Source organism: Hakea prostrata, chromosome 2 (assembly GCF_041222555.1).
Source record: "Hakea prostrata isolate BN-2017 chromosome 2, UWA_Hpros_2, whole genome shotgun sequence".
In the NCBI taxonomy this organism is placed as follows: Eukaryota; Viridiplantae; Streptophyta; class Magnoliopsida; order Proteales; family Proteaceae; genus Hakea; species Hakea prostrata.
The window spans coordinates 47,308,955-47,334,909 of NC_142601.1; the positions used below are offsets into that span (position 1 = coordinate 47,308,955).

The 25,955-nt window shown below is 35.9% G+C and overlaps 1 protein-coding gene across 6 annotated transcripts; it reads left to right on the forward strand.

Moving 5' to 3' along the window:
* Positions 1 to 7,303: 7,303 nt before the first annotated feature.
* LOC149024530 (downstream neighbor of Son) lies at positions 7,304 to 25,407 on the forward strand. 6 transcript variants are annotated; one of them, XM_089144757.1, is made up of 15 exons: positions 7,304 to 7,437; positions 8,611 to 8,812; positions 10,245 to 10,318; positions 10,389 to 10,533; positions 10,680 to 10,762; positions 10,854 to 11,007; positions 11,499 to 11,701; positions 15,277 to 15,491; positions 15,587 to 15,682; positions 19,725 to 19,846; positions 22,378 to 22,479; positions 23,074 to 23,183; positions 23,335 to 23,422; positions 24,373 to 24,572; positions 24,979 to 25,407. In XM_089144757.1, exons 2-15 carry the CDS (start codon positions 8,696 to 8,698, stop codon positions 25,190 to 25,192), a joined length of 1,923 nt encoding a protein of 640 aa, XP_089000883.1. In that variant the 5' UTR covers positions 7,304 to 7,437; positions 8,611 to 8,695; the 3' UTR covers positions 25,193 to 25,407. The 6 variants fall into 6 exon arrangements, with proteins under 6 accessions (XP_089000883.1, XP_089000887.1, XP_089000886.1 ...); XM_089144761.1 differs by having other exon boundaries at positions 10,863 to 11,007; XM_089144760.1 differs by having other exon boundaries at positions 10,395 to 10,533.
* The last annotated feature ends 548 nt before the right edge of the window (positions 25,408 to 25,955 follow it).

Below are 25,955 nucleotides of genomic sequence, written 5' to 3' on the forward strand. Positions count from 1 at the left end.
GTTCACCCGTGGGGCGGACATCGCTCCACTCTCTCGCAATGGCGGAATGCACTTTTCACCATTGCGTGCTTTCCGTTCTCGAAACCCTAGCAAAAAAAAGAGATAAGAGAAAGAAAAAAAAAAAAAAAAAAAAAATGTATAATAAAGATAACACATACGTGTTATACAAAACATGTCTAGTGAAGAATCATAAAACCCTTTGGAAAAAAAACACCTCAGAGGCACTGCACCTTGTTCTTCTTAATTGCAGTTCTAATTTCTCGTTGGAGATGTAAAGCAGGGTTAGTGGCAGTTCTTTTTTTACTCATATGCGATGCCAGAACTGATTGCACTTTCTCAATTGATTGATTTTAGCTTTGGTCTATAATATAAATTTAAAAAATATTAATCCAAAATGTAAAGTAAAAAAGAAAAAAAAAATTATATTTATACCCATACCTCGCATTCCTGTTTTACACTATTAGATCTCTTAACACATGGCACCTTCCCAAGTCTCACCAACGCTATGCCAATGATGGGTTAGTCAAGCGATTAAGACCCGCCCTCCCACGGGGAGGTCCTAGGTTCACATCCACTCGGGGCGGTCACCCCATAGTAACAAGCTACCTTTCCAAAAAAAAAGTCTCACCAAGGGAGATACACCCATTGAATGTACTTTCGATTATTTTTTAAGTTTTATTAACAAAAAAAGCTGTTTTATTCCAAAAAGAATAAATGATAAAAGTCATAGGTAAATTGATAATATCAATTATTTTTAGTGAAGAGGTTGTGGGTTGATTTTACTTAATAGTATATTATGTAATACCATTATCCTATCCTCAGTATATAAAGAATCACTTATTCTCCACACAAAAAAAAAAATTAACAATCTTTTTTAGGATAAATGATAGTTATTTTCCCTCTAAACTGATGAGATGACACTTAGACCCCTCTTAATTGTATAATGATAATTACTCCCCATTTGTTTCTCCACTTTGCAAATGCTCCTTCTGTTGTTCATACCACCCTCGTCGCTGGTGGTAGTTCCAATTGGGCACACCAACTTAGTCCTCGTCATACAACAAAATCCAATTTCCTTAAGTTCAACCTCCATCGCCCTAACTTGATTAGCACTCGATATTCAAGATTTGAGGATAGAGCGGATATGCGTCTCCACGCAACATTGAAAGACATCCAATGCTTAGGAAGAGATGCAAAAGTTCAAATCCTTGAGAAGGACATCTCCATTAAGGTTCAAGTCGTCAATGGTGAAGGGGTTGTGCCATTATTTTTTCTTTTTCTTTTTCTTTTTTCATTATTAAATAGTCACAAAGACTAGGGCCCCATAGGCCTAGGGATTGAGGGGCTTGAAGGTGTGGAAAGATGAAGATTCAAAACTAAAATATCATTGGACTTACGATCTCCACAGAAGAGATTGTCAAATATATAATAGGTGAACAGAGAAATTGTTTCTTCTACATCTATTAATTAAGGGTATTTTGATAGTAAAGGGTATTTTGGATTTTAAAAATTAATTGATACTAAACATACAACTTAACGGAGGTAAAAGGGGGAAATCGTCACCTTTGGCTAGTAAGAAGGGTATAATTTATCCAATTAAGATTAAGAAGGTTGTAAGTATCATTTCACTAAGTTAAAAGGGAAGGAGACTGTCCAATTTGTTTACATTGGAAAATGAACGTTAAAGGGTTCGGCTTCTTTTCGTAGAGAAGATCTCCCACGGAGTGCCCAGTGAATCATCAGAATATGACTAATGCAATGACTAAAGTGAAGTATTCATTTTTATCCTAACTCAAATAAGCTCTGTGTGAAAACCCAAGTTCAAATTGGATTTTTATTAGCTCCTGTGCCATCAGATGATTAATACAAACTCTAGTTTCATCTAGTGTGTCATCAGATGATAAATACATGTCATATTCTAATCCTATGTTAATATTCTTCCTCTCTTAACCATATCATTTCTCTAATATTTTCTCTCTCCTCTGCCTCTCCCTCTACGACTCCGTTGTTTAACCACCACCAACTACGTTGCTGCATCAACCAAATATCCAACAGTGAAGAATGGAAACACAGAGGTTGAGAATGATTGTAGTTATCATCACATGATGAATGAACGTCTTAGGAGAAGCAGGGCTACTCAGCTCTGTGTTCCATGCTTCTTTTGTCACACCCCATCCAACCAGATCCGGTCATTACCCGAATGCCCGTGGGGGTGATACACCACAAGATCTAAGTTCAATGACAAATCCATACAAAAACATAATATAGCATAATTAAATGGACAAGAATAAATCAAGTTCAAGTAATATATTATCAAAACCGAAATAAAGGTTACAATTATCCATTACTTCAAATAAAAATGTATAACATCAGTGTTTTGAAAAGAAAAAAGGATGGTTTTCTTCTCAGCGAAAAATAAACTAGACTAATTCTTTAATGGAATCCACACTGACATTAAGCTCCATGTGCATCCACTTCTTCTTCGGTCACTCTTTCAAGAATATATGTCGGCAATGAATCCTCCATTTCGAAAGAGTCATCATAAGCTGCAGTATATTCTAATAGAAAAAGACATATAAAAGGAATGAGTTCAACAAAACTCAGTGAGGTCAACTCAACATCATATCATGCATTTATTAACAAGATTCCACACCGCACATATAACATGAATATTGATAATGTAAATAATGATAATAATATGATATATGAATGATTATGATATTATGCTCCTAACTCTATCATTAAGTCATACATCAGTCTTCTTTGGGTGATCTCATCACACTTCCCTCACGGCACTCAAGCACGTCTGTTGGGTTCTCCGCAATTGTTGGGTAAAGTCCTGTCAAGCCTTGGTTGGGGATTAGGTCACCACTCTTTCACATCACTATTGGTATAAGATCTGGCGCGTGTCAAGAACAATCCTAGGCCCAATGTAAAGTCATATGGTCTCGTACTACATGTGGAATAGATACCTCCCCTATGGACACCAACCAACTCGGTTCAGTATCCAATATCTCCCCTCATACCTAATACCCTATTGGTTTGATACTTTCCCACCTATGAATGGAATCCTCAACCGAAGGCATCTGTCGGACCTCATTCCTTAACCCATTAATCATCACATATAATGGACATGATGCTCTCCATTTCCTCTCACGGGTTGGTTACCAGTCTTAAGCGTCCATGAGCCATTATATATTATATGCAACCCTATCTCTCTATGATGATAGTGGGCCTACTTGACACACATGACCCACCCACTAACATCACGGGTTAACCAGCTTCAATACCCCTGTTGAAAGAGTAGTAGTACTCATGAGATCACATAAACCAACACTTCTAGATATGTCCTAGGTATGTCAATCAGTAATCAGGGAAAGCGCCAAGGGCACCATAGGAATGCGTCACATACCACATCTACTGGTGTCCAACGACAGAAACGCCAAAAGGGCATTCCCCATTCCCCAATCACAATCTAGGCAAACACGTAATGTCACTAGGGCAATGGGCAATGGGTGAACCTACAACCCTAGTTTGCAACATAAAATTAAAAGGATAAATTTAATTCAATATCATCTATATATTTTCATATCAACAATTTAAGTAAAAGAAAAACTCAATCCATTCAATCTCATCCATCTCATACATTCTCATATCACCATTTAATAAATATTAACAATTAGAAGCAAATTTATTTCTTTACTTTTCAACAACCACATACATAACCACAAGATAATGCTAAAGCAATGCAAGGCATCAACAATGAAAATTAACTAACATAATTATACATGTAATATAAGGTTAAGTATATTCCTCATTCCTTTCTCCAAAGTTCAGTAATTCATTCCCACAAGTTGGTGACTAAAGATATATAAACCTATTCATGCAAGAGGATTAACAAATAAAAATAGGAGTTAATTTTTTTTTGTTTCAAAGGATATCCCAAAATCTTCCACGAAAACCGAATCCTTACCACTAGTTTACAAAAGGGTAGTTCTCAACTTTACTTGTGAGTGGCCTCTATTTCGCCATCAATTGAAGTCTAATCGAAATGAAACTCTGGGAATGTCTAATTGGCAACAAAAGGATCCTTCGGGTACCTTCAATTTGATCCAATTTGACCTAGATAAAAAATCCCCAAATTTGGCTCTCCTAAATCACCCATGGGTGACCCGAAGAATCAAAATGCATCAATCAAAGCAAAGGATTCCACCAATAATTTTTATACTAGAAAGGGACACATTAATACAAGAAAACAAAAGCATCCAAGATACCTAACAACCTTCCCTTTCAAGATCTCCACGAAATTTAAGAAGATAAAACTCCCACCAACTATAATTAAAGAGAAAGGTTTAAGAATTCTCACTTCCTTCAACGTTCCCGCAATGATCCGAGTCGTAGAGCACCTTTGAAAGGATGGAAACCACTCTTCTCCTTAGTTTCTCCTCTTCCCGCAGCCACAAACTCATTATTGCATAAAGAAATGCGGTCACGAATGAGTTAAAACATAAAATAGGGCTTAAAAACCCGAAATTTCGTTTTTGCCCCTAAACAGAAAACTAGGTGGGGGATTGGTTCACCCAACCGGGCCAACCTTCAGCCCATGGTTGGACCCCCAAACGGACTCCGATTTTGGTCACTTTTGGCTCGTTGGAAAGGTTTTTCGATGATCTTCAATTTGATACATTATTCGCGTCAATTGAATTCTCCATCGCTGATCTATAGACATTCCAAAATCACCTTTTTTACACCATCGTGATTAATCTGCTCTCTTCACTTAAACTCTAGGAGAGTTGTTGAGTCACCACAAGGGTCATCCACCAATATTGGTTCCATTTCCAATCCTTCAGGCTCGAATTGAAGGGCCCTTAGTTGTCACCGACTCGAGGCCCAGGTTCTCGGTCTTAAAACCACGTGGTAAAGGGGTAGAAATCCGGGGGATTTCACAGCTTCCTCAAACAAAATTCTCTATCCATCGCCTCTTTCTCTATGTGGGTTTCCTTGGAAATGTATTTTCTTTAATGGTTGATATGGATAAAATATTACTGAACCCAGTTGAACCACGATCAGGAAAATTTGTACCAAACCGGGTCTACTTTCAGTTCAATCTTCGACTACGGTCGAATACGGCTCAACCACAGTCGAGTCACAGATCCCAGTTAGCAACGGCCATAGCATGGTCGGGGCCGAATCTTGGTTTAAACCATCAGTTGTGTAATGACGACTAACTCTTCATGACTTCTTGAAAACATATCCAATTAATTACTCAAAATATTATGCATAAAATAAAATTATCAGTCTATTGAAAGTCGGTGCTTATAGTTTTGTCTTCTAACCTGGATTTTTTCTTTAGTTCTTTAATTTTTCTTTTTAATAGTGAGTGTTAACTTGGGTTTTATTGCCATTGGTGATATTTTTCATGGTTGAGGCATCAAAAGTGGAAAAAGTGTTTAGAGAATTTTTAGACGAATCTGCACAAACACTTGTAAGATTGTTGTTGTAATCACAAATTTTGTTAGAGCTAAAATGTACCAGAGATATTTTCTTTAAAGTATTTAGACACCCCTATTTGTGCAACATGGATACCAAATGTATCTTCACCCCCAAGATAAGTTAGCCCAAACCTTTAAGGTTGCACCCCATAAAGTTTACTTCAGGTGTAATAATTTTGCATTTGTTGCTTAATAGAAATACAACAAGGAGAGAGGAGGAGATAGGAGGAGATAGGAGGAGGAGGAGGAGAAGAAAATTCATTGTAAAAAATGAGCTCGAAGTGAGTTTATATAGAACCCTAAAAGTCGTGGGTGAAAGGTTAATGTCACTTCTCTTTATGAGGGTACTTATTTATCTCAACTTCCTACCTATTTACCTCCCTAAGAGAAAGTCTCTCTAATAGCATCTTCACACTTTCACTTAGCAATGAGCTTTTCGGATTAAGGCCTATGACCCACGACCCACCTCTCCCCAAAATATAACCATGGTTGGATCACACTATGGTTCATGCTTGGTTTTTGTCGCACATTGGTTCACATTGTATTGCGTGGGTGCGATCCTTAACCCCAAAGATTGTATTACATAAGTTCGTACTATATATATATAAACCAAGTAACTAGCTCTTTTTTGCCCGATGTGGGACTACAGTTCCCGTTATAGAAATCATAATATAAAGTGACATAAATAAAGGTTGTGAATGGAATGCTCTGTTGCAAGAAGAAGGGCAAGGGCTTATAATACAAGAATAAGCTCTGGACCGATTCTAATTCTATAGATGAGTTTAATCCAAATTGACCTTGTCAATTCAATAAAACATATATTTGAATTAAAATAATATACCTAAGTTTTAAACATTTTTCAACAATCCCCCACAATTGTTAAAACTTCAAATACAAAGAATGATGACTTAAGCAGTAGCGAACAAATTAGACACAATAGGACATTTCTTTGTAGATGTCTTTCAGACTTGAATCTACATTAGACTTGATGAAGCACGCTATAGGGTACCAGTGAAGTCTTAACTTCTTGAACCTATCATCTTCAGTGTACCTGGCTACTCCACCATTTATATCCAGCTGGTCGACCTTCTCGATAAACCCTTCGTAAATAAGAGTAAACATTTTAGTCTCATAGATATTTAAGGAAATTTATCTATGGGAGATTTTCAATTGAATGTGGCCTCACCCTCTATTTACATTAGAACTTCCTCAGGTTCAACCCACCCATTCTTGCTTTAAGATGATGTTGTTTCTATTTCAAATTCACATTGAGCACTTCGATTTTCAGATTTGCTATAATCTGCATTATGGTTTTCTTCAATTTCTGGCAGTCTTTGCAATGAGGAAGAAGAAGATAGATGGAGATGTGAAAGAAAGGGGAATGATGGAATTCCAGTCGGGTTTGAACTTCGGCTTTCACATGGAATAGGGTGGATTTTTTTGTTTTTGTTTTGGATATGAGGTTCATCTGCGCCAGCTTGCGCGCACCACGATTACATCCTCAAGGAGCTTTTATATAATTAATGCCGCAGAATGAGTGCGAACCCAAGACCTCCCCGTGGGAGATTGGGCCTTTAACCGCTTTACTAACCCATCATTGGCTGAATAGGACGGAATTGAGTTAGGTGAAAAATGAATATTTCACTCTAGTCGTTAGATTGGCATATAACACGTGTAAAATTCTGGTTATTCACGCCACACCCTAGGAGATGCCCTCCACGAATAGGAGCCGAACCCAACGTTAATTTTTTTTTTTGGGGTAAACCCAACGTTAAATTGGGGACTGAAAAAAGATGGGAGGGAAATGTTGTCGTTCAAATAATTTGGCACCAAGACCCAGATTACATTTCTTTCTTTCAAGCAAAACCCTCGTTCACGACTGAAACCTCCGTCCATGCGTAAGGTCTTTCCATCGATCTCTGCGACTACATCGCTGCAACTCTAGGTAACGTATATCTCTCTATCCCGATCTCGATCTTGTTCTTTTGCGCCCTCTTTCTCTCGCTCTCTGCAACCTTCACCTATCTCTCCCTCCGTCTATTGCATTGTACATATGGATCAATTTTTTAGGGTTCTTCAGATGTCATCTAGGTGAGGACTGGATTGTGAACGGCAAGCCTTCAATTTTTCAGGCAGTGTTTGGTCTAAATTAGGGGAAAACGGTTTCAGGACATGATTCTGATAATAAAAAATCTGTCTAAGCCTACAATTCCAAAAGTTCATCATTGTTTTCTCCTTGAAGACCAGTATGTGTAACTGTGGATTCATCATTTTTGTGACTTTTACATCAATATAGAACTTGAACATCAGACTTTCTTCATTGTCGTGTTTGTGTGCATAGCTGTCGATTTTCAATCTGAATTGTTTTAATCATTCTGACATACATACGTTTACTTAACGCTGTTTTGAATTTCTCCCTGTCTCTGCTCTTTCATTTTTATTTTCCTCCAATACTTCTATAGCTTATTAGTTCGAGTCTTTTGATGTTTCTTAGCTTGTACCCAACTGGCTTATTCTTTATTCATTCCTTTTTGGTATTATTTTTGAAAAGGTGGCTTCTTTACGCTGTGGCAAGAGTTATTCCTACATTCCTCTCTTAACCATTGGATGAGAATGAGGCTCGGCTCCACTCAGTAAGCAGGGGAACTGAAGGGTTGCATTAGTATAATTTAACTATAAGGTTTCTACTAGAAAGAGGAATGGACAGCTAAGAGAAATTGAGGAAAAATTGCTTTCTATTCCTTATTAATAATGAGGGGACTTGTTTAGTTAGGGGGCTCAAAGGTGATTTGTATTCATTTTGAAATTTAAGGTAATTCACAAAAAGTGAAGGTGAACATCATAGCGAATTCAATTCACTTGTTGCTTAATTTGTTTCAGATGGTTAGAAATGATAGATGCTAATATTTTTTAAGCAGGGTAGAGTTTTAACCCCACTTACCACTTCCAGATATGATTCATAATTGATTAATAATTTGACGGGTTCTTCAAAATGGAACCATTCATGTGGATCAAATCTTTCCCCAGATGTACCATAAATAACTAGCTGTTTTGTCACTACTGGTTTTTGTAGAACCGCCAATTTATTGGATTATTACTGTGCTTCCAATGATTTCAGGAAAGTGATTGAACATACAAGGAGAATGCAGTTTTAGATTACAAGTATGGTGCATACAAGTAGAATACAGTTTTAGATTACAAGTATGGCGAAGGTTGCAGTTCCTGGTTCTTTGTCATCTAATTCTCTATCTTTTGAAAGAGATGCTTCAAAGCTTCAAACTGGTACCACAATGAAAAGGAAGACACCCTTGGAATTAAGAGTAATTTTCTAATCCATATTCTCTTTCCTGCCTTTATTTTTCTCTAGAGAGTGTCGGGTCTTTGGCTTGTCTTACCTATTGTTTGAAGGATGGACCTGTAGACAATTTGATCTCTTGATGGAATTCTTGCTCTTGATTCTCTCTCCCCTCCGCTCTACCCTTTAATTTGGGGAGGGGGGTGGATGAGGTTGTTGGTGACCTGGTCAGGAGTTGGTTCATTCCTGCAGCTTGCAAGTATGGCTCGTCCATTTAATAGTTTGATTTAGAGAAGTAGTAGTCATGGTTGGACTGTACCCTGAAATTGTACTTGGCAATTACTTTTATGCTACCACCACTGGTTCTTCTCATCTAATCTGTTAATTGTCATTCTTATTATCAAGCTAATATATTGGTGCATGCTTATGTGATGTTTGCGAACACTTGCCACCCAATTACTGATGCTCCGTGTACAAGCATTTTTGGTTATATATTTAAATCTTCATTTCAAATAATCATGGTTTTGCCCCAAGATTTTCTCTGTTGTTTTTCAGTTGAAAGTTTCTCGTCTATGCTGGCAGTATGCTGAAATAACTGCTAACAGGATATCTTTATATTAATGGGTATATTGCAAACTGGAAGTACAGCTTTTGTAATATTTCTGAGGGGTGGGAACTAGCAGTTGCAAAGGATTCCTGTCAGCTTCAGTTGACCTGATTGTAGAAGCTGTGAATTACTATTTGAAAATTTGCCTACTGATTTAAAGTTTTGATCATATTTTTTTCATAAGTAAGCTTGTATTAGAAAGAGAAGAATTACATGCAGCCCCCTAGAATCCCACAAGGAGGGTGGAAACTCCAAACTAGGAGGTCATTCCCTCTTAACCATTGTCCCAAGCAGGTAAAAGAACCCAATTGCACCCTGTAAAACACATATGAGTCTGCATTCTTCTGGATCTGGTCTAGGAGCTCAGTCGGTGGCTCCTCCGGTCTCCACACTAGCTGCCCATTTTCCATTCTAATCTAATGCAATTACTGAAGGAATTTTGTGATTAACAGATGAGTTTTATCTATTTGACAGTTAATTTTTTTTTTATCATCTCTGTCAAAAAATTGTGTTTAGCGTGAATTTGTTGGGTCCTGAAGTCTACTGCTAGGTTGTCAATTATATATATATATATAAATTTTTTTTTCCTACAATTTTGGTTTTTCCTGTGCTAATTTTTTAGATTGAAATCTACAAGAAGCTTTGATTTAAACAGATATCAGATTAGGGATTTTCTGGTCATTCTTCTGTTAATTTTCTTGTCACTCTTCTCAGTTTCTTTCTTGCACAAAAAATGTTGAAGTGAGGAAGTTTTTGTTTTGTAACTGAGAGTTGTTTTAGCATGTTTCACTTCTAATATGCATCAAAGGGACTTTCCTCATTGTTCTTTCATGTGTTTATACGCTAACAGGGTGAGCAGTTGAATCGAAGAAATTCCTCAGAGCATGTAGATGAATCTGCAGTTCCTTTGTTTGGGCATGAAAGGTAAGCTGTAAACCTTCTCTTTTATCATGCTTTTGTTGTTAATTTACTTTTTATTGACCTGCGCTTTTAGGAACAGTGATAAAACAGCTTGTGGGCTCAGGAAAACAGATTCTGTAAAGATTCCAAGATACATTGATACACGTGTTAATGATGTATTTCCTGTCAGAAAATCTAGTGACAGATTCAGAGTTCCCTATGGAAAAGAAAAGCCTAAGGTCAGTTGTGGTCCCTCCCATATGTTTGTATTGCTTATTCTTCTAATATCTTACTGCAGTTTTTCCATTTCTGGTCCTTTATCACAGTTTGGAATTGTCCCATCATTAATGAGTCAATGAAAATATGTATTTCTCACTGCCTGCAGGATAACTTTTCAAGCGATAAGCCTACCAGCTTGGAGAAGCTTCCTTCAAGTGTGGCTGCCTCTAGCAAACCACAACTCACATGGTATTCTTTTGTGATCCAAAAGGATTGAAGTGGTGATAAGTTTTAGACTGGTGTTTATACTTCTGATTCTTTTCTTCATCAACCATGACAGCTCTAGCAGTTTTGAAGGTTCAGGTGTGTCTGCCAAGGATAGCAGCACTCAAGCCCATCAGACAACTGAAATGTATAGACACAACACATTTCGCACTGTTGCAGAGCTCTCTTCTGGCAATGAAAGCTTATCAGGCATGGCTACTGTTGATATGGTATTTTACCCTCCTCTCCACCCTCCCTCCCACACGCACAAAAAAAAAAAAAAAAAAAAGAAAAAAAAAACGTACACACACACATATATATCTTCACTTCAGTCAACAATTAATTACTATTTCAATCTTAGATTATAGCATTTTAGTATGAGGACCTTTGGTGCAATTTGGAAGGTTGCTCCATTGTGACTCGTGGGTTTGAGTCTCTTTGGGAACAGCCTTTCCCCAAAGTGGGGCTGAGGCTTTGTACATTATGAACCTCCCCAGCCACTGGAGTTGTGGGAGCCTTGCGACTGGGTAGTGTGTATGCGCTTTCTGAGAAGATCATCCTTTGTGTTTCAGTCAAGTGCCCACTTGTTGAATGCTTGGTTTACGGTTTGAAGTTTTGGAAACAGCCTCTCTGGAATCAATCCCTAGGCCTTTCTTAACGCGAGAGCCTTGTATTGTGCACTGCGTACAGCAAGATAATGGTATTTTAATGCTATTTGTAGGATAAAGCATTTAAAGGACTGGTTTCTCGTGAAACCTCTGCTGTTTCACATCGAACCGATGATTCTAAGAGAAAGTTTGGTGACGTTCCATCCATCCAATCTGGGACTTTTGTTTCTGAATTCCACATTCCTGGTCAGAAGGCACCTCTTGATTTTACATTGAAAACTTCAATGCGGTTGGTCTCGTCTTCCTCAGTCAATCGGTGAGTGTATTGAACACAAACTTTAAGAATTACTTCTAGTTCTAGTATAGTCTGTTTCTCATATTTCATGGTTGAGAATGCTCTCTTTGCTTGAAAGGTTGAAAAGACTACTAGCTATAACAATTTATTTTGGCAAGCTCCATAGGTGTCAACCTTGCTCCTTATGCATGAGGTCCATTCCTAGCATCTCATCACTTGTTACCCACTACAAAGATGTGTGCCTTTTATGATTTTACCTTTGACTGCTATAATTGTAATAGAACCTTAGCCTTTATTGGTTTAACCATTGTAGGGTTTGAGTCATAGTTGTCAAGGCGACAAAGTGAGGTGAGGCGATAGAGTGACAACAAAAATCAAAGTGACACCAAGCAAGGTGCCAAGGCAACGCTAGGTTGCCTTGCCATAGAAAAGAGCCAGAGCATTGCCTTGACAACTATGGTTGAAGTGCCCTTTGGTTGCACAAACATAGCCTACTCTTTTATGTCTATAATAGTTTACTGCATGATAATTCTTCTGTTTTTACTTGTATCTTGCTTAGAAGAAAAAAATTAAGAATCTTTTTGTTAATATGGTTAATTTTTTTGGTTTTGGAAATTAATTGGGACGAAATGTTGCTGGAAAATTGAAAATAGAAAAAGGAGATCCAATTCATAGCATATTTATCCTAGAAATAAAACATAAAAGAGAATAACTTTTTAATGGATGCATGGTTAGTTTGATAGGCAGAGCATTAATTTCATTTCCACAATAAGAAACCAACTCCAATGCATTTTCAACCACCACCACTACCTCCGTCTCCACTACCTCCAATTGTAGTAGCTGCCACTACCATTGGTCCATAACCACCACAACCCCACCAACTCTTTGCCATCGCAACTCCATCACCGCCACCACCACCTTCACACCAAGACCATCAGTCCGACACTGCCTTGGTGCCACCATGTCCACCACTTATAATGCAACCACTGCCACCACCACCACCACCACCACCACTGCCACCAGTACCAATATCAACAACACCTGCACTACTTCCACTTTCACCAAATGTATGGGTATCTAGTGGTTTTTTGAAAATTTTTAGAAGTCCTAAATACATAAATAGTAATGCATGATGAACATGATTTTGTTTCTTTTCCGGCCTAGAAATGTAACTTATTACGTGTCAGTACACATTCTATTTGCCTAGAAAAATCTGTCCTAGAAACAAAAATACAAAAGGTGGGCTAGCTTGGTTAACCAAGCTGTTTGATAAGATTATGAGCATGAGGAAAACACCCGATGAATGGAGGAGAAGCATCATGTTTCCAATTAACAAAAATAAAGGTTATATCCAAAGCTGCAATAACTATAGAGGCATCCAAATGATGAGTCATACTATGGAGTTATGGAGAGAGTAATTGAAACCCGTTTGATACAAGTAACCACAATTACGGAGAACCAATTTGAAAGATCTACAATGTAAGGTATTTACCTTATTAGGGGACTTATGGAAAGGTATAGAGATTGTATGAAAATATATATATATATATATATATATATATATATATATATATATATATATATATATTGGTCTTTATTAACCTAGAAAAAAGCTTATGCTAGAGTTCCTAGAGTGTTAATTTGGTAAGTATTAGAGAAAAGAAATGTTGTAAGTAAATATGTCAACATAGTTAAGGATATGTGTGATGGTTCAGTGATAATCGTAAGAACGGTAGGGGAGGTGGTGAATTCCCAAATATAGTTAGGATACGTCAAATTAGCTTTAAGCCCATATTTATTTGCACTTATAATAAATGAATTAACTAAAGACATTCAAGACGATGTTGTTCTAATAAACAAAATAACAAAAAGTCAATTTGGGATAGGAAGATACCTCATAAATAGAAGTGTTACTATGGATCAAGGAAGAAAATTCGACCGAAATAGGAATTTCGACCTTGCAAAAGGCCGAAATTTGGATGTTTCGGTCGAAATTTCTATCGAAAGTGGTCACTTTTTTTTCCTGGAAATTGAAACTTCAATTTCGGGCCTCATATGGACTCAAAATGATTTGGATTCTTGCATACTACCCATTTCAAGCATAATAAACACAATGGAATGAGTATTTTGCCAAAAAAAACCAGTGAAAATTTATCATTCAAGTATACTAACAAATGACTGGTTCCGACAAGTGCAAACTGTATTGCATACAAGCATAGAATCATCAACATACATGAATTGTTTGGTAGAATGGTTAAAATATACAACAAGTCAACAAAATAACATGACCGATTAGATCAAGTGATGATGTCTCACATATATTAATTTGAAGCCTATATATCATATATACATAAAAAAAATACATACTTTTAGAAAATAATTATTAAAATCAGAAAATGAAAAAATGGTAGCAAATAATAAAAAGATAAGTTTAACAAAACACAATCATAGATCATAGTCCTAGGCTAAACATATATTAATTTCAAGGCAATACAAGATCATTTAAGGCATGAACAGAACAAAAATGAAAAAGGGGAAGTTTGGAACTGTTGGGTATGGCTCATGCTTCACATTCTATTGTTGCCGGAGTTTCCTTTGTAGCTATTGTGGCTTAGGAGGTGTTTGGAGGCAAAAATGAGCAAAAGAGGTGTTTGAAGGCAAATGAGTAGTGGAAATTAGGTGAAAATAGGATAGAAATCAACAAAAACTAAGGAAAAACAAGTTGGAACATTGAAATGGTTGAAATTTCGGTCAAAACCTCTGAAATGGTCAAAATTTCCAAAATTTCCATCGAAATTTGACATTTTTCCGAAATAATTGGAATTTTGTTTTGTTTTTGAAAAACGCAAACATTGCCACCGAAATTTTGACAATTTCGATCGAATTTTCTTCTATGTTATGGATACCCTTAGCTATCAAGTATATACTTTGTGACCATTCCCATTAGCTTTTGCCACAAAACTGAACCTCTCTTATTATTTCTCTTGGTTCATGTACTTGTTGTTCCCATTAGTGCAAGGGATTAGTAGCTAAGTTGAGTGTTTGAGTTGGGTTAGAGTACTTAATAAGAAGAAAAGAAAAAAAAAAGAAAACAAACAAAAAAAAGGAAAAAGAAATCTGAATCATAAAAGGAAAAATTGCAGCAGCTTTGGCACTGGTCACCACTTGCAGAAGGTAGCGACAGATGAAGGTAGAGCAGAAGAAAGAAAAAAAGAGAAATGGAACAAAGAAGAGAAAGAGGAAACTAGAAGAACTAACGGATATAGTTACAGCTCCATGAAGCATTGTTGCAAGAAAACCAAATTTTATTAGAATTGTTGTTGTTTTTTTTTTTTTTTTTTTGAAAAACAGTAGATGAAATGCAGCTCCATGAAGTCATTGGTTAGGAGATTTCTTTTTCCGTCCAAATCCCCTTTTGATGGCCTTGTGAATTGTGATAACTATTTAACGGTAATGATGGCAGTTGGGCCTTCACATAACCTGGGTGTATTTTATGTTAGCTGCTGTGATTCAATGTTTGAATTCTATTTTCTTTTTAGTTATGTGGTTTTTTGATAGGATTAGACAATTAATCACTTATTATTTGCAATTTCTAGGTGTCATAGGTTAGCTGTGAGTTGTACCCCCAGCACTATGGCCCAATTCACTTTACAAGTGCGTGGTTCCAGGGCTGAAAATGTTTCTCACCTGTTAGGCTGTAGTTCCACATTTGATGCCATGTATGCAAAAGCCTTATGTTCATGGGTATATCCTCAGTCTTCTCTGCCACCTTCTGTCATATCAGCATTGACCTTGGCTGCTGCACAGGGAGGTTTGTTTTATATCTTGCTCAATAATAGTGCAGAATTATGTATTTTTCCTAGTCAGTTACACATTATGTTACTGACTCGCTTTCTTTTTAAGCAGATACTGATTTCTTATTAAAAAGGCAGCTCGCTTGGGAGGTTTCATTTCAGAACCTTTATTACATGCTCAGAAAGAATGTTTGTGATATTTTCTACGGTACTTGTCGTTACTTAATGCTTGGCATTTTTTTTAAACAAAACAATTAAAGTAGTGGACCATTTATGTCAACTGATTATGATAATCTATTCCATGCTTATATTAGATCACATGCTTTCTCAGTTCATATTTGATTTCTGGATATAATGTATTTTCTAAAGCATGTAAGTCTTTCTATGAATTGCGTTAGCTCATTATTTGGGTTAATATTATTGCTAATTAATTGCCATGAGCTTTTGTAACAATGTTTACTAAGGTTTATGAGTAATAATTTATTTACTCATATGCCTATGGGATACTTGTAGTTTTTGATATTTATTATGTTATAAAATATGGATAATTACTATTGCCCCCCTATACTATAGCTTAATTACTACTTTATCCCCTAGACTTTTTGAAATTACTAATTCAACCTTCAACATTGTTTGTAATTTCTATTGCCCCTACCGTTAAACTCCTTTAGTTAAATGATGATATGACATATTTTATTTATTTAAAAAACCCAACTTAACCCTACGGTTTTATATTACTTATCTACACTTTATATGAAATTACATTACTATCCTCCATAATTAAGGAAACTTAAACCTAATTAAACAATATTTTTTCTAGTCAAAAGAAAGAGAGAAAATAAAAGGAAACTCATTTCAAATTTGTGTATGTACTTTTTAATTTGGTTATAAAAAAATAGTAAGTCCTAATTTTTGGTGTTATTTTTAATTTTGTTATTTACTTTCCACTTTAATATTATGGGATAATTACTATTGCCCCCTTGTACTTTAGTTTTATTACTAATCAAACCTCTTTTTCTTTATGAAATTACTGTTGCTCCCCTCACTTCTAACGGTGTTAAGTGGTTGTTAACATCAAATATGTAATGTCTATTTTGCCCTTCATTAAAATTAAGAAGTTAAAAAATATAACATTACCCTCATTTTTAGAAACTATATTGAATGTCAATTATATCTTTAAAATCTTATATTTTATAATAAATTTTGGCTTTGGTGGGACCACACACTTTGTACAATGGTTAGCATATATTAGGAGATTTTAAATTTTCAACTTTGAATTACATTTGATATTTCCTAATATTTTAGTTTCTATTTTAAGTTTTATTTAATCACATATTTCCTTTATTCGGCGATTTCTTTTTAGAGAAGAAAAATCAAGTCTTTTCTTTAATCGGTAGTTTCTTTTTAGAAAAGAAAAATTAATTTAAAGTTAATTTTTTCCATAGTTAATTAAGGATAGTATTATAACTTGCAAACAGCAAATAAGTAAAGAGATAATTGTAGGGTTATTTTTGGGTTTTTGAAAAAATATATAGATGCCACATCATCAGTAAACTAATTGAACTTAACGGAAGGGGGCATTAGTAATTTTAGACAAAGTTAAAGATTGGATTAGCAATTTTAAAAAGTAAAGGGGATAAAGTAGTAATAAAATCAGAGTACAAGGGGGCAACAGTAATTATCCCTAATGTTATCAATTTTAAGAATTTTGTACTTTTAATAGATTGTTATTTATATATTATCTAATTTGACATTAACAATTTTAGGAAGTTCCTACTAACAGTAGGGTGTTTTTATTTTTTAATTTTTTTATTCCAAAATAAAAAAAATACAATTGTAGAATTATTTTTATGAGTTTTATGATTTTTTTTTTCTAAATGAGGATAATATTATCTTTAGCCTTCTGGCCTTCTTAATTATAAAATGTCAAAAAAGACATTAAACATTCAACCTTAACGGTCGTCTAACATTGTTAGAAATGAAGGGGGCAACGGTAATATCATAAAGAGTAGGGTTCTTTTAGTAATAAAGCTATAATACAGGGGGGAAACAATAATTATCCCTATAAATTAATTTGTTTTTGTTCATTTCTCTCCTCTCTTTTCTTTCTTTTTCTTCCTATGAAGGCACTGGATTACTGTATTATCTGTTGTCACATGGTACCACGACACCATTAAATAGTCACTGAACCCTTTTTCTTGGGAAAATTTCCAAGATCTACTGATTTAAATTTTTTTACCTAATAAGATGTTTAAAAAAAAAAGTTTTATTCAAATGAGTTCTAATTTTGAAAAGAATTACCAAATCCCAAATTGTGTCCTAATTTTTCCCGCCCAACCAATATTCTACTATGAATTACCCAAATTGCCCTCATCTTAAAGTCTTTTACATATATTTTAATTTAGTTAGTATTTTGTACTGTTTTAGACAACTTTCTTTTTTCCTAATTTTTATAATTCAATTCCTGAAAAATAATTAAATATCTTTAATGTTTCTATTTTCCTAATTTTTCATTTGATTAACAATTACATCAAATTATATTTTGTTGTCAACATCATATTATATCGATGGAAACCATATATTCTTTGTTATTTTAAATAAAAAATGAAACTAGAGGAATCCCCACCTAATATGAAGCTCCCAATTTTTTTTTTTTTTTTAGAGTTGTGAGAATTACCTCCCCCCTCCCCCAAAACAAACAAACAAACAAAAAAGAAAGAAAGAAAGAAAGAAAAAGAGAGGAGTTAGTGATAAATTATTAAAGACGATTATTTAAGAGTTTATTATTAAAAAATTAATTTTGAATGCTAGTAACTAACCCTTACAAGTATGTTACTAAAAAAATCTTAAACGTGAGATATTGTAACTATTTTTCAGGAATTGAATTTGGACATTAGGAAAAAAGGAAGTTGTCTAAAATGGTAAAAAGAATACTAACTAAATTAAAATATATATAAATGACTTTATTGTGACTGCAATTTGGGTAGTTCATAATGGAATATTGGTTGGGTGGAAAAAATAAGGATAAAAGATTTGGTAATTCTTTCAAAATTAGAATCCAATTTTTATAAAGAACATCTTATTTAGTAATTTTTTTTTTTAAAAATCAGTAGATCTCAGAATTTTCCCCTTTTTTCTCCTTCTCTCTCTCTCTCTCTCTTGATGATTTTTAGGATGGTTGCTTATGGTGTGCCGCAGTTACTGCTGCTTCTATTTGGGTTGTAATCCATTGTTAAGACTGGAAACTTGTGTCTCAAGTTAGGAAACTACTGCTGCATTTATTTGTTGTTGGTTGCTTGAATTTCTCTTAATTTATTGATATAAGGAAGAAACAGATAAGGACCTGTATCTCTAGTCAGGAAGTCTCTTAAAATAACAAACACTTTTGGAAAACAATGTGTGACCTTTGGGTTTTGGTCTTTATGTATTGTAATTACTAATTGGAATGGCATTAACCTAGGAAGGGTGAAACTGACAAGAGAGCTGTATGTTTAAAGGTCCTGGAACTATGGCTATCAAGTTCAGAGCTTTGAGCAGAAAAATGTTTCTTCATTGTAAAAAAAGGATGCCTTGTTAGTTGAAGTAGTTAAGGCCTTCTTATAAAGGTAAAAAAAGAAAAAAGATGGCTGGGATTAGTTTTCTTTTTTTTTTTTTTTTTTGGGGGGGGGGGGGGGGGGGTGTGTGGAAAAATTGATTCTCTTAATTGTGCTATACTGTTGTCTGGTACTGAATTTTTGGTGCTGGGGCAACTGTGCAGCATAAGGATAAAGAGTAGAACCCTCCTATCTCAGATACAATACCAAATTGAAAACCCTATGCAGCTTCCTATGCAACAAGGTATTATGTATTGATTAGGATAAGCTGATTTGATGTGTTTATGAAACTTCCTGCCTTAATGATAGTTTTTCCTGTCTAATTTCTGGACCCACAAAAACTGTGTCTTCACATATTATACCTTTTTTCAGGGTGTTATAGGCCATTCCTTGTCATGCAGTTAGTAATAATGGACCATAAGGTGGTTCAGGGGTCTGCAATTAGATAATGACATTGTTGCTCTTGTGCTGTATGGTATTAATCTACTGTATGGCATGAATAAATATTCTGTTGAATTGCTGGTTGTAATGGATGAGGGAACAAATGGGGTTAGGTCTGCAGCATGGATTTGTAAAATTTTCCTTGCATTTATTCTTGTATGATTTGTATATACTATCTGCAACACTCATATTTGGTTTTCCTTGTCAATTGTCTAGTTTGTACTTCACAGTTTATTGTGGTGTTCATTGGTGGGAAGTGTTTGCAAAAGAAAACTCGCTTGTGCAATGCTTTTGTCTCCCAGTCAACAACAGGCTTGCGGTCATTACTGAGAGAGCATGTAAGATAATGCTTTCTCTTTCTTTAGAGCATCATATCTGGTACTTGTACTTTAATTGCAGCTGGTTATGTTCTGTTTTAAGTAGTATTTGTTGGATGTTTCTTTTGCATGTGCTTTTTCCGCTATATTGACCATAACAAGGTTTTGGATATCGGTATAAGGTATCATATCGAAGGGCTGATTTTGGGAGACACATTGTTTCATATTAATGCGGTGGAAGATACACTAAAATGCTAAGGACACATGTAAAATATTCTTTTAAAGCATACAGCAATATAAATAAGCAACTTACAAAGTATATCATGTATATAAAACTAACAGGATGGCTGAGTACAATGAGATAATTGGATTCACCTGATTATGTATTATATATGAGGGTTTTTTATACCGGTAGTCTGATTCTGTAGTGTGTCATGCTAGTTCAGTTCCTGAGGTGGAAGTGTTTCTAGGTAAAGGAGTAAGTAAGACGATACGAACAAACTGAACAAGCCTGCAATACTGATCCCAGTCAAATTGTGATAGTAATGTGACTTCCACTCATGGTAGAATTGCATTTACTGCTCCGGATTGGCCATCAGTGCAATACTCAATTGTGGTTGTTGTGCCTTGCCATATCCGTAACTTTTGTACCTCATAGAAGCTCCATGTCCATGGGAGGAAGCAGCATCCTCTCCATGACCTGAAGAAACACCAATTGGTCTGAACTCAAGTTCATTGAATTCATGCATTGAATAAACAAATTCTTGTCATGTGGTTAGAGGCTGCATTTTCATTACGAATGTAAGCCTGTGGCTTTGAGCTGCATCATGGTCCTCATTTTGGCCTTTATGAACTTATCTTTCCTACATGTGAATTGATACCCCACATAAGATTAAAGCCAGCAGTAGCACCACCACCACCACCACCACCACCACCACCACCATTGCTGTCATCATCATTGTGACCACCATTAATGTCCATTATAATTATCACTGTTCACTTTGGTTCCTCTATGTTGAGCACTAGACCACATCCTCCTAGCATCATCATCAGTGCTATGTCATTTAGGTCTAGCACTTGTGTTTTTGATGGTGGTTGTGTTTCATCTTCATCCATCTGTCTAATGAAATTTTGGACTATTGAATTAGGTACATTCATTTTGCGGTCTTCAGTCGATTGATCCATTACCAATACCATAATCATTGTCCTCCATGGAGGCTCTAACTGGATCCTTGTCATCTAGGATGTGGTTTTTGTCAATCATGTTGATATCTACACCTTCAAATTGTAAAAGCAGTTAGGGCTTGGTCTGTATCTATCTAAGCATTTACCATGAAATCAATTGCCCGCATACCTAGTTGTGCCTGGATGGGTGATGTAGCATTTCAAACAATTGGGCATTATTGGTGTTATAAGGCAATAATAGTAGGAGATTTACTTTATTATTGAAGGTAGATTTGTTAGGTTCTTTGATTAGGTTCTTAGATTGGTTGCTATCATAATAATATATGAATAGTTTCTAGTATGTTCCTTATCATGGTAGAAGATCTCGCTTTCGAGAGAGATCTCGCCACCTTGAAAAAGAGAGATCTCGACCATCTCGGTGAGATCTCGGTCGAGATATACAATTTTTTGGCGTCAACTCGGTGGCCCATCTCGGTGGGTTTTAGGGTCCCAATTGGGTTGAAACTTGGTATTTAGCTTATTTAAGGCCTTTTGAACACGTTGGTGGCCTTGGATTTGTCGAAACAACCCTCTGTATGATTTCTAAGTCTACCCATTGTGTGAAACCGAAATGTAGTAGGATTAGGGAATGCAATGTTAAACAACATGTAATATAGAACCTTTAAAGCATATAAATGAAAAGCAAGTATATCAAATGCATCAATTAACTTAAATGTTATCAAAATTCCATCCATATGAGTATCACAATCTCAATTTTCAAGAATAAAATTAATTATACAACCATTAGAAGTTCTATATAAGTCATTAAATCATAAATTCATAAGACAAGTAGAGAATGATTGATCTTCCTTGTTGTAGATGTGCTAAGAGTAGTTGCAAGTGAAAATTCAGCCAAAATCCACAAAAAAATGGGCAAAAATTGAGAGTTCCAGCAAGATCCAGGGCGAGATATGGCGAGATCTCGAGCGAGATATCCCAACTCGTAGATCTCGACCTCCATCTCGTCTCGCCAAGGTGAAAAAACGAGATATCTCGCGAGATCTCCCACCATGTTCCTTATGGCTTGATTCATTTGATATGATGTGGCAAGTATCCTCATGTTTTATTTATTGAATGACTTACTTCTTTTATGTTTAGACAGGTTTCTGTAGTAGTAAAAAATTCAAAAAAATATGAATTGGGTTGATTAAATATTTCTTGTGCATGCAGTTCCCATAATTATAGGCTTGCTTTACACTGTTGCAAGTATTAATCTTTTTCTTTCTTAAAGATGATATATTCTGTTCTACTGCATCACGTCTGGTAGCTCTATTCTCTTTCTACACCTTTTTGTAATGACGCTTTTCTTATGTTAATTATGAAAACAGGATGTTTGTTTTACCATGCCTCTGTGGCATTCTGAAATGGAACAAGTTGATGCCGAAGACCTAGTTGAGCTTTCTGAGATTGGGAAACACAGCTTGGGCCAGGTTTAACTCTTCTCTTGAATCTTACATAAGTTTCTGATTGGCTCTAGGGGAGTTGCATGAGATGTCGATGTAGTTCATTTGACATTTTATAATGCGAAGACAGTGTTACTGGATGGTTCCAACCTCCCCGCATGACTGCTGTATGCCTGTATATGTGGGGTATCCAGATTTTCCTGGTATCCGTCATCCTTGTTCCCACTAGGAGGCCCTGTCATCTAGTGGTTGTCCATTTTGCTCATTCTAATCATGGAACTGTTCATGGTCAAATGTGCATTGAGATTGGGAATTTGGGGGGGGGGGGTTGGTGGGGTGAGGGGTGTGGGAAGATAAGCATAAAGGTGTTTCAGTAAGATTTTACCAATATTTTCGCATAGAATAACCCTTTTGGGTTCTCCATCGTCGCAATTTTTCTGCTACCTTTAGATGCATGCCATATTTCTGGGATAGCCAGGGTCAAGCTCCAAACCTGATTTTGGAATTCCTTGCTCCTTGCTTGTTTGTTCATCTGAATGATGGATGTATTGGGAATTATTCATCCAATCGTTCTAATGATTTTCTCTATTCATTAACTTTTTCTCCAATCATTTGATGCAGATACGTCGCTCGGTTTCTGTGTCTGATGTAGATAATAGTCCTCAGTCTCTTTTGGCTTTCAGGGGAAATGAGAATGTACATCAACTATATGACTTTCTTCTAAATTATAGGTAATGAGAGTTGATAAAAGCAACATGGACCTCAGTTATTGGTTCCACTGTCAATAATTGACTAGAGAAAATGCCATTTATCCAAGCATGATGTGTATGCCTTTGATATGCCCAGTTGATATCACTCTACTGAACCTGTGGCTGTTATCAGGTCTACTGTCAGTTCTTTGACTGGAATTGATGTACCCCAGCTGTATGGACCAGTGTCATTCCAAAATGCATCACTTTGTGCTCCAGAGGTTAGTATGTTTTTATGTGGCTAAAGTAAAGTGATGAACTGGTTTTCCTCTTCCTTTTTTCCCCCTAAAAGTAGAAGCCTCCAGTATGCCGAAAGTTGCGCAATTTTTTGGGTTCCTACTTGGTTGTTTGAATGATGTTGCAAGTATTGGACCAACCTTGATGAATCATTTAATCTATTTTTACCCATAAACGGAAAAAGTTTATTCATTGATCTTATTAATTCATCTGAAATGTTGTGTTACTAGGTTGGAACTGATTTAAAGATCATAAGAACAAGAAACTGCAAGGCTTCAGAAATATACAAAAGGGCAATATATAGTCTAGGCATTCTTTTACACTCAATCTCAATGGATACTCTACCTTTGTCCTGTTTGTTCCTTCAAATAAAGTGCTGTGCAAATGGCAGTACAAACTTTTGTTAGAAATTGCTGCAGGCTGAACAAAACATTGATTTCTTTTCTTCCCTTCTTAACGTATATTTAATTTTAAAGTTCTGATCTGATTTGGATGAACTGAAATATCGTTAAATAGTTTCTCACCTCTAGATCCTTGTAGCAGATTTTGGACACCATACTTTTGTTTTTAGGGACAAATTCTGTTTTCTTCTGTTTTGATACCCGAAGGGACAGGTTTACTGTTCTCTGTTGGAACTTTTACCCAATTCGCAGGTCAATCCATCATGGTGATCTAGCTTTGCTTTCTGGGTGTAGATTCCCCTCCTTAAGAGCCCCCCCCCCCCCTTTTTTCCCTTCTTTGGTAATGAATTATTTATTCACATGCGAAAAAAGTTGTAAGTGCCCCTAGTTCATGAAGTTGTGCCACTGACCGAGCAATTAGCTAGAGATTTAGTATAGTTCAAATTGTAAATTTATGAATGGGGAACTCTTTACTTCTTATTTCCGTTGATATATCCTTGCTTGGATAGCCTATCATTACCATTTTCTTGTAGGTGAAATGCTGGGAGACGAAGAGAGCTGATACTGTCACTTTCCCTGAAAGAGCTTCCCATACTGATGGTGGTAAATCCTCTCAAGATTCATCAGCTGGAATCTGCTATAGTATTGAAATCAAAGACTCATTCATTCCCCCATGGGTTATCAGTGGAGTATGTGCGGCTATGGGTTCTGAAGGAAGACGATTTGAGGCAAGGTACATAGATTCTTTAACTACTAGTATTGTAGGATTTGATAGATAAATATTTGGAAATTGGGTAGTTCCTTCAGTTGGTATGTAGTCATACGACAAGGACGAAAATTCCTTAAAGATTTATGCGAAAGGAGGTTTGAATTCTTTCTAGGATAATCACTGGAAAGCATGCATAGTCCTCATCGCTTCCAGACTACAGAAATCCAGTGGGTTCATACTTTAATAGCCAGAAACTATGATATTTATGGCTGCGTGTATGTTGGATTGTGTGATGAGAGGTGCTTTGACATGTAATTTTCCAGTTGGCTCCACATGTAATTTAATCTGATAAGCTTCTCTATGCATTCATATTGGTGTCTCACCTGCTTTAATTGCAGAGGCTTATATATTGCTTCTTGTGAATGTGCAGCTTTACAACTGAACCTCTCTCAATTGGCTTAAATGTTGCTCTTGAATCTGTTTCCTGCAAATCAGATCCTCAAACAGAAGGTCAAGGCCTGCTAGAATGCACCGATGCCTTCAGTGTCCCAGAAGCAGTGATTGATCCTCGTTTGCACTCTGGCATGTTACGTGGCCTCAAGTATAGTGATGGATCTTATACTGCTTCTCTTTTACCTGTATGACTTGTTCTCAGAGAGCTTGCATCAAAGATGCTGTATTGAGCTGCCGTTATGGGTGTAAATTTTGTTGCACTGTTCAATTGCAATTTCCTACATAGGCTACTTTAAATGGTTTAGCTAATCTAAATTTTGTAAGTGTACAAAATCTAAATTATGATACAGATGAACATTTGAGCAATTGGTTTTTATCAATTGACTATTGAATCATCAACCCATGTTCCAAACATTGATTGAATCAGAGTATCAAAATGATTATCGCTTACGCATATTTCATTAACATGATTAGTGATGATAATGAAGTGAAGGTTCTCTTTATTGGTGCATCCAGCTGCATGTCCTTGGTTGTATTTGTACTTATGGGGGTAAGACGATCGGAACCTTATCTGTATCTTGACGGGTTACTGCAGACAAGAGATGGTCCATGTACGTGAAGTCCAGACAATAAGATGATGACTAAGAAATACACTTCATAGAAATACACAATGAGATGATGACTAAAAAATACACAATAGCTAGTCAAAGAATGACGATCATCGAGGCATCGGGCCCAATCCACGTCGGAGTAAGTGGCAACAATCATGCCAAGATGGTGTAGGACTTAAGGGTAATTTGAATAGTTCATGGTAAAATATTAGTTGGACGGAAAAAAAATTATCTAAAAATTTAGGAATTAGTAATCATTTAAAAAAAAAAAAGATCCATTTAACTAAAATTTCAAAATATGTTATCAAGTAGAAGATATGAAAAATTTTCCCCTTATTTCAGA

Coding starts and splice junctions, on each gene's coding strand:
- LOC149024530 (XM_089144757.1), top strand. CDS start 8,696: ATGGCGAAGGTTGCAGTTCCTGGTTCTTTGTCATCTAATTCTCTATCT. Junction 22,480..23,073: donor GGAAACACAGCTTGGGCCAG/GTTTAACTCTTC, acceptor CATTTGATGCAG/ATACGTCGCTCGGTTTCTGT. Junction 23,184..23,334: donor GACTTTCTTCTAAATTATAG/GTAATGAGAGTT, acceptor GGCTGTTATCAG/GTCTACTGTCAGTTCTTTGA.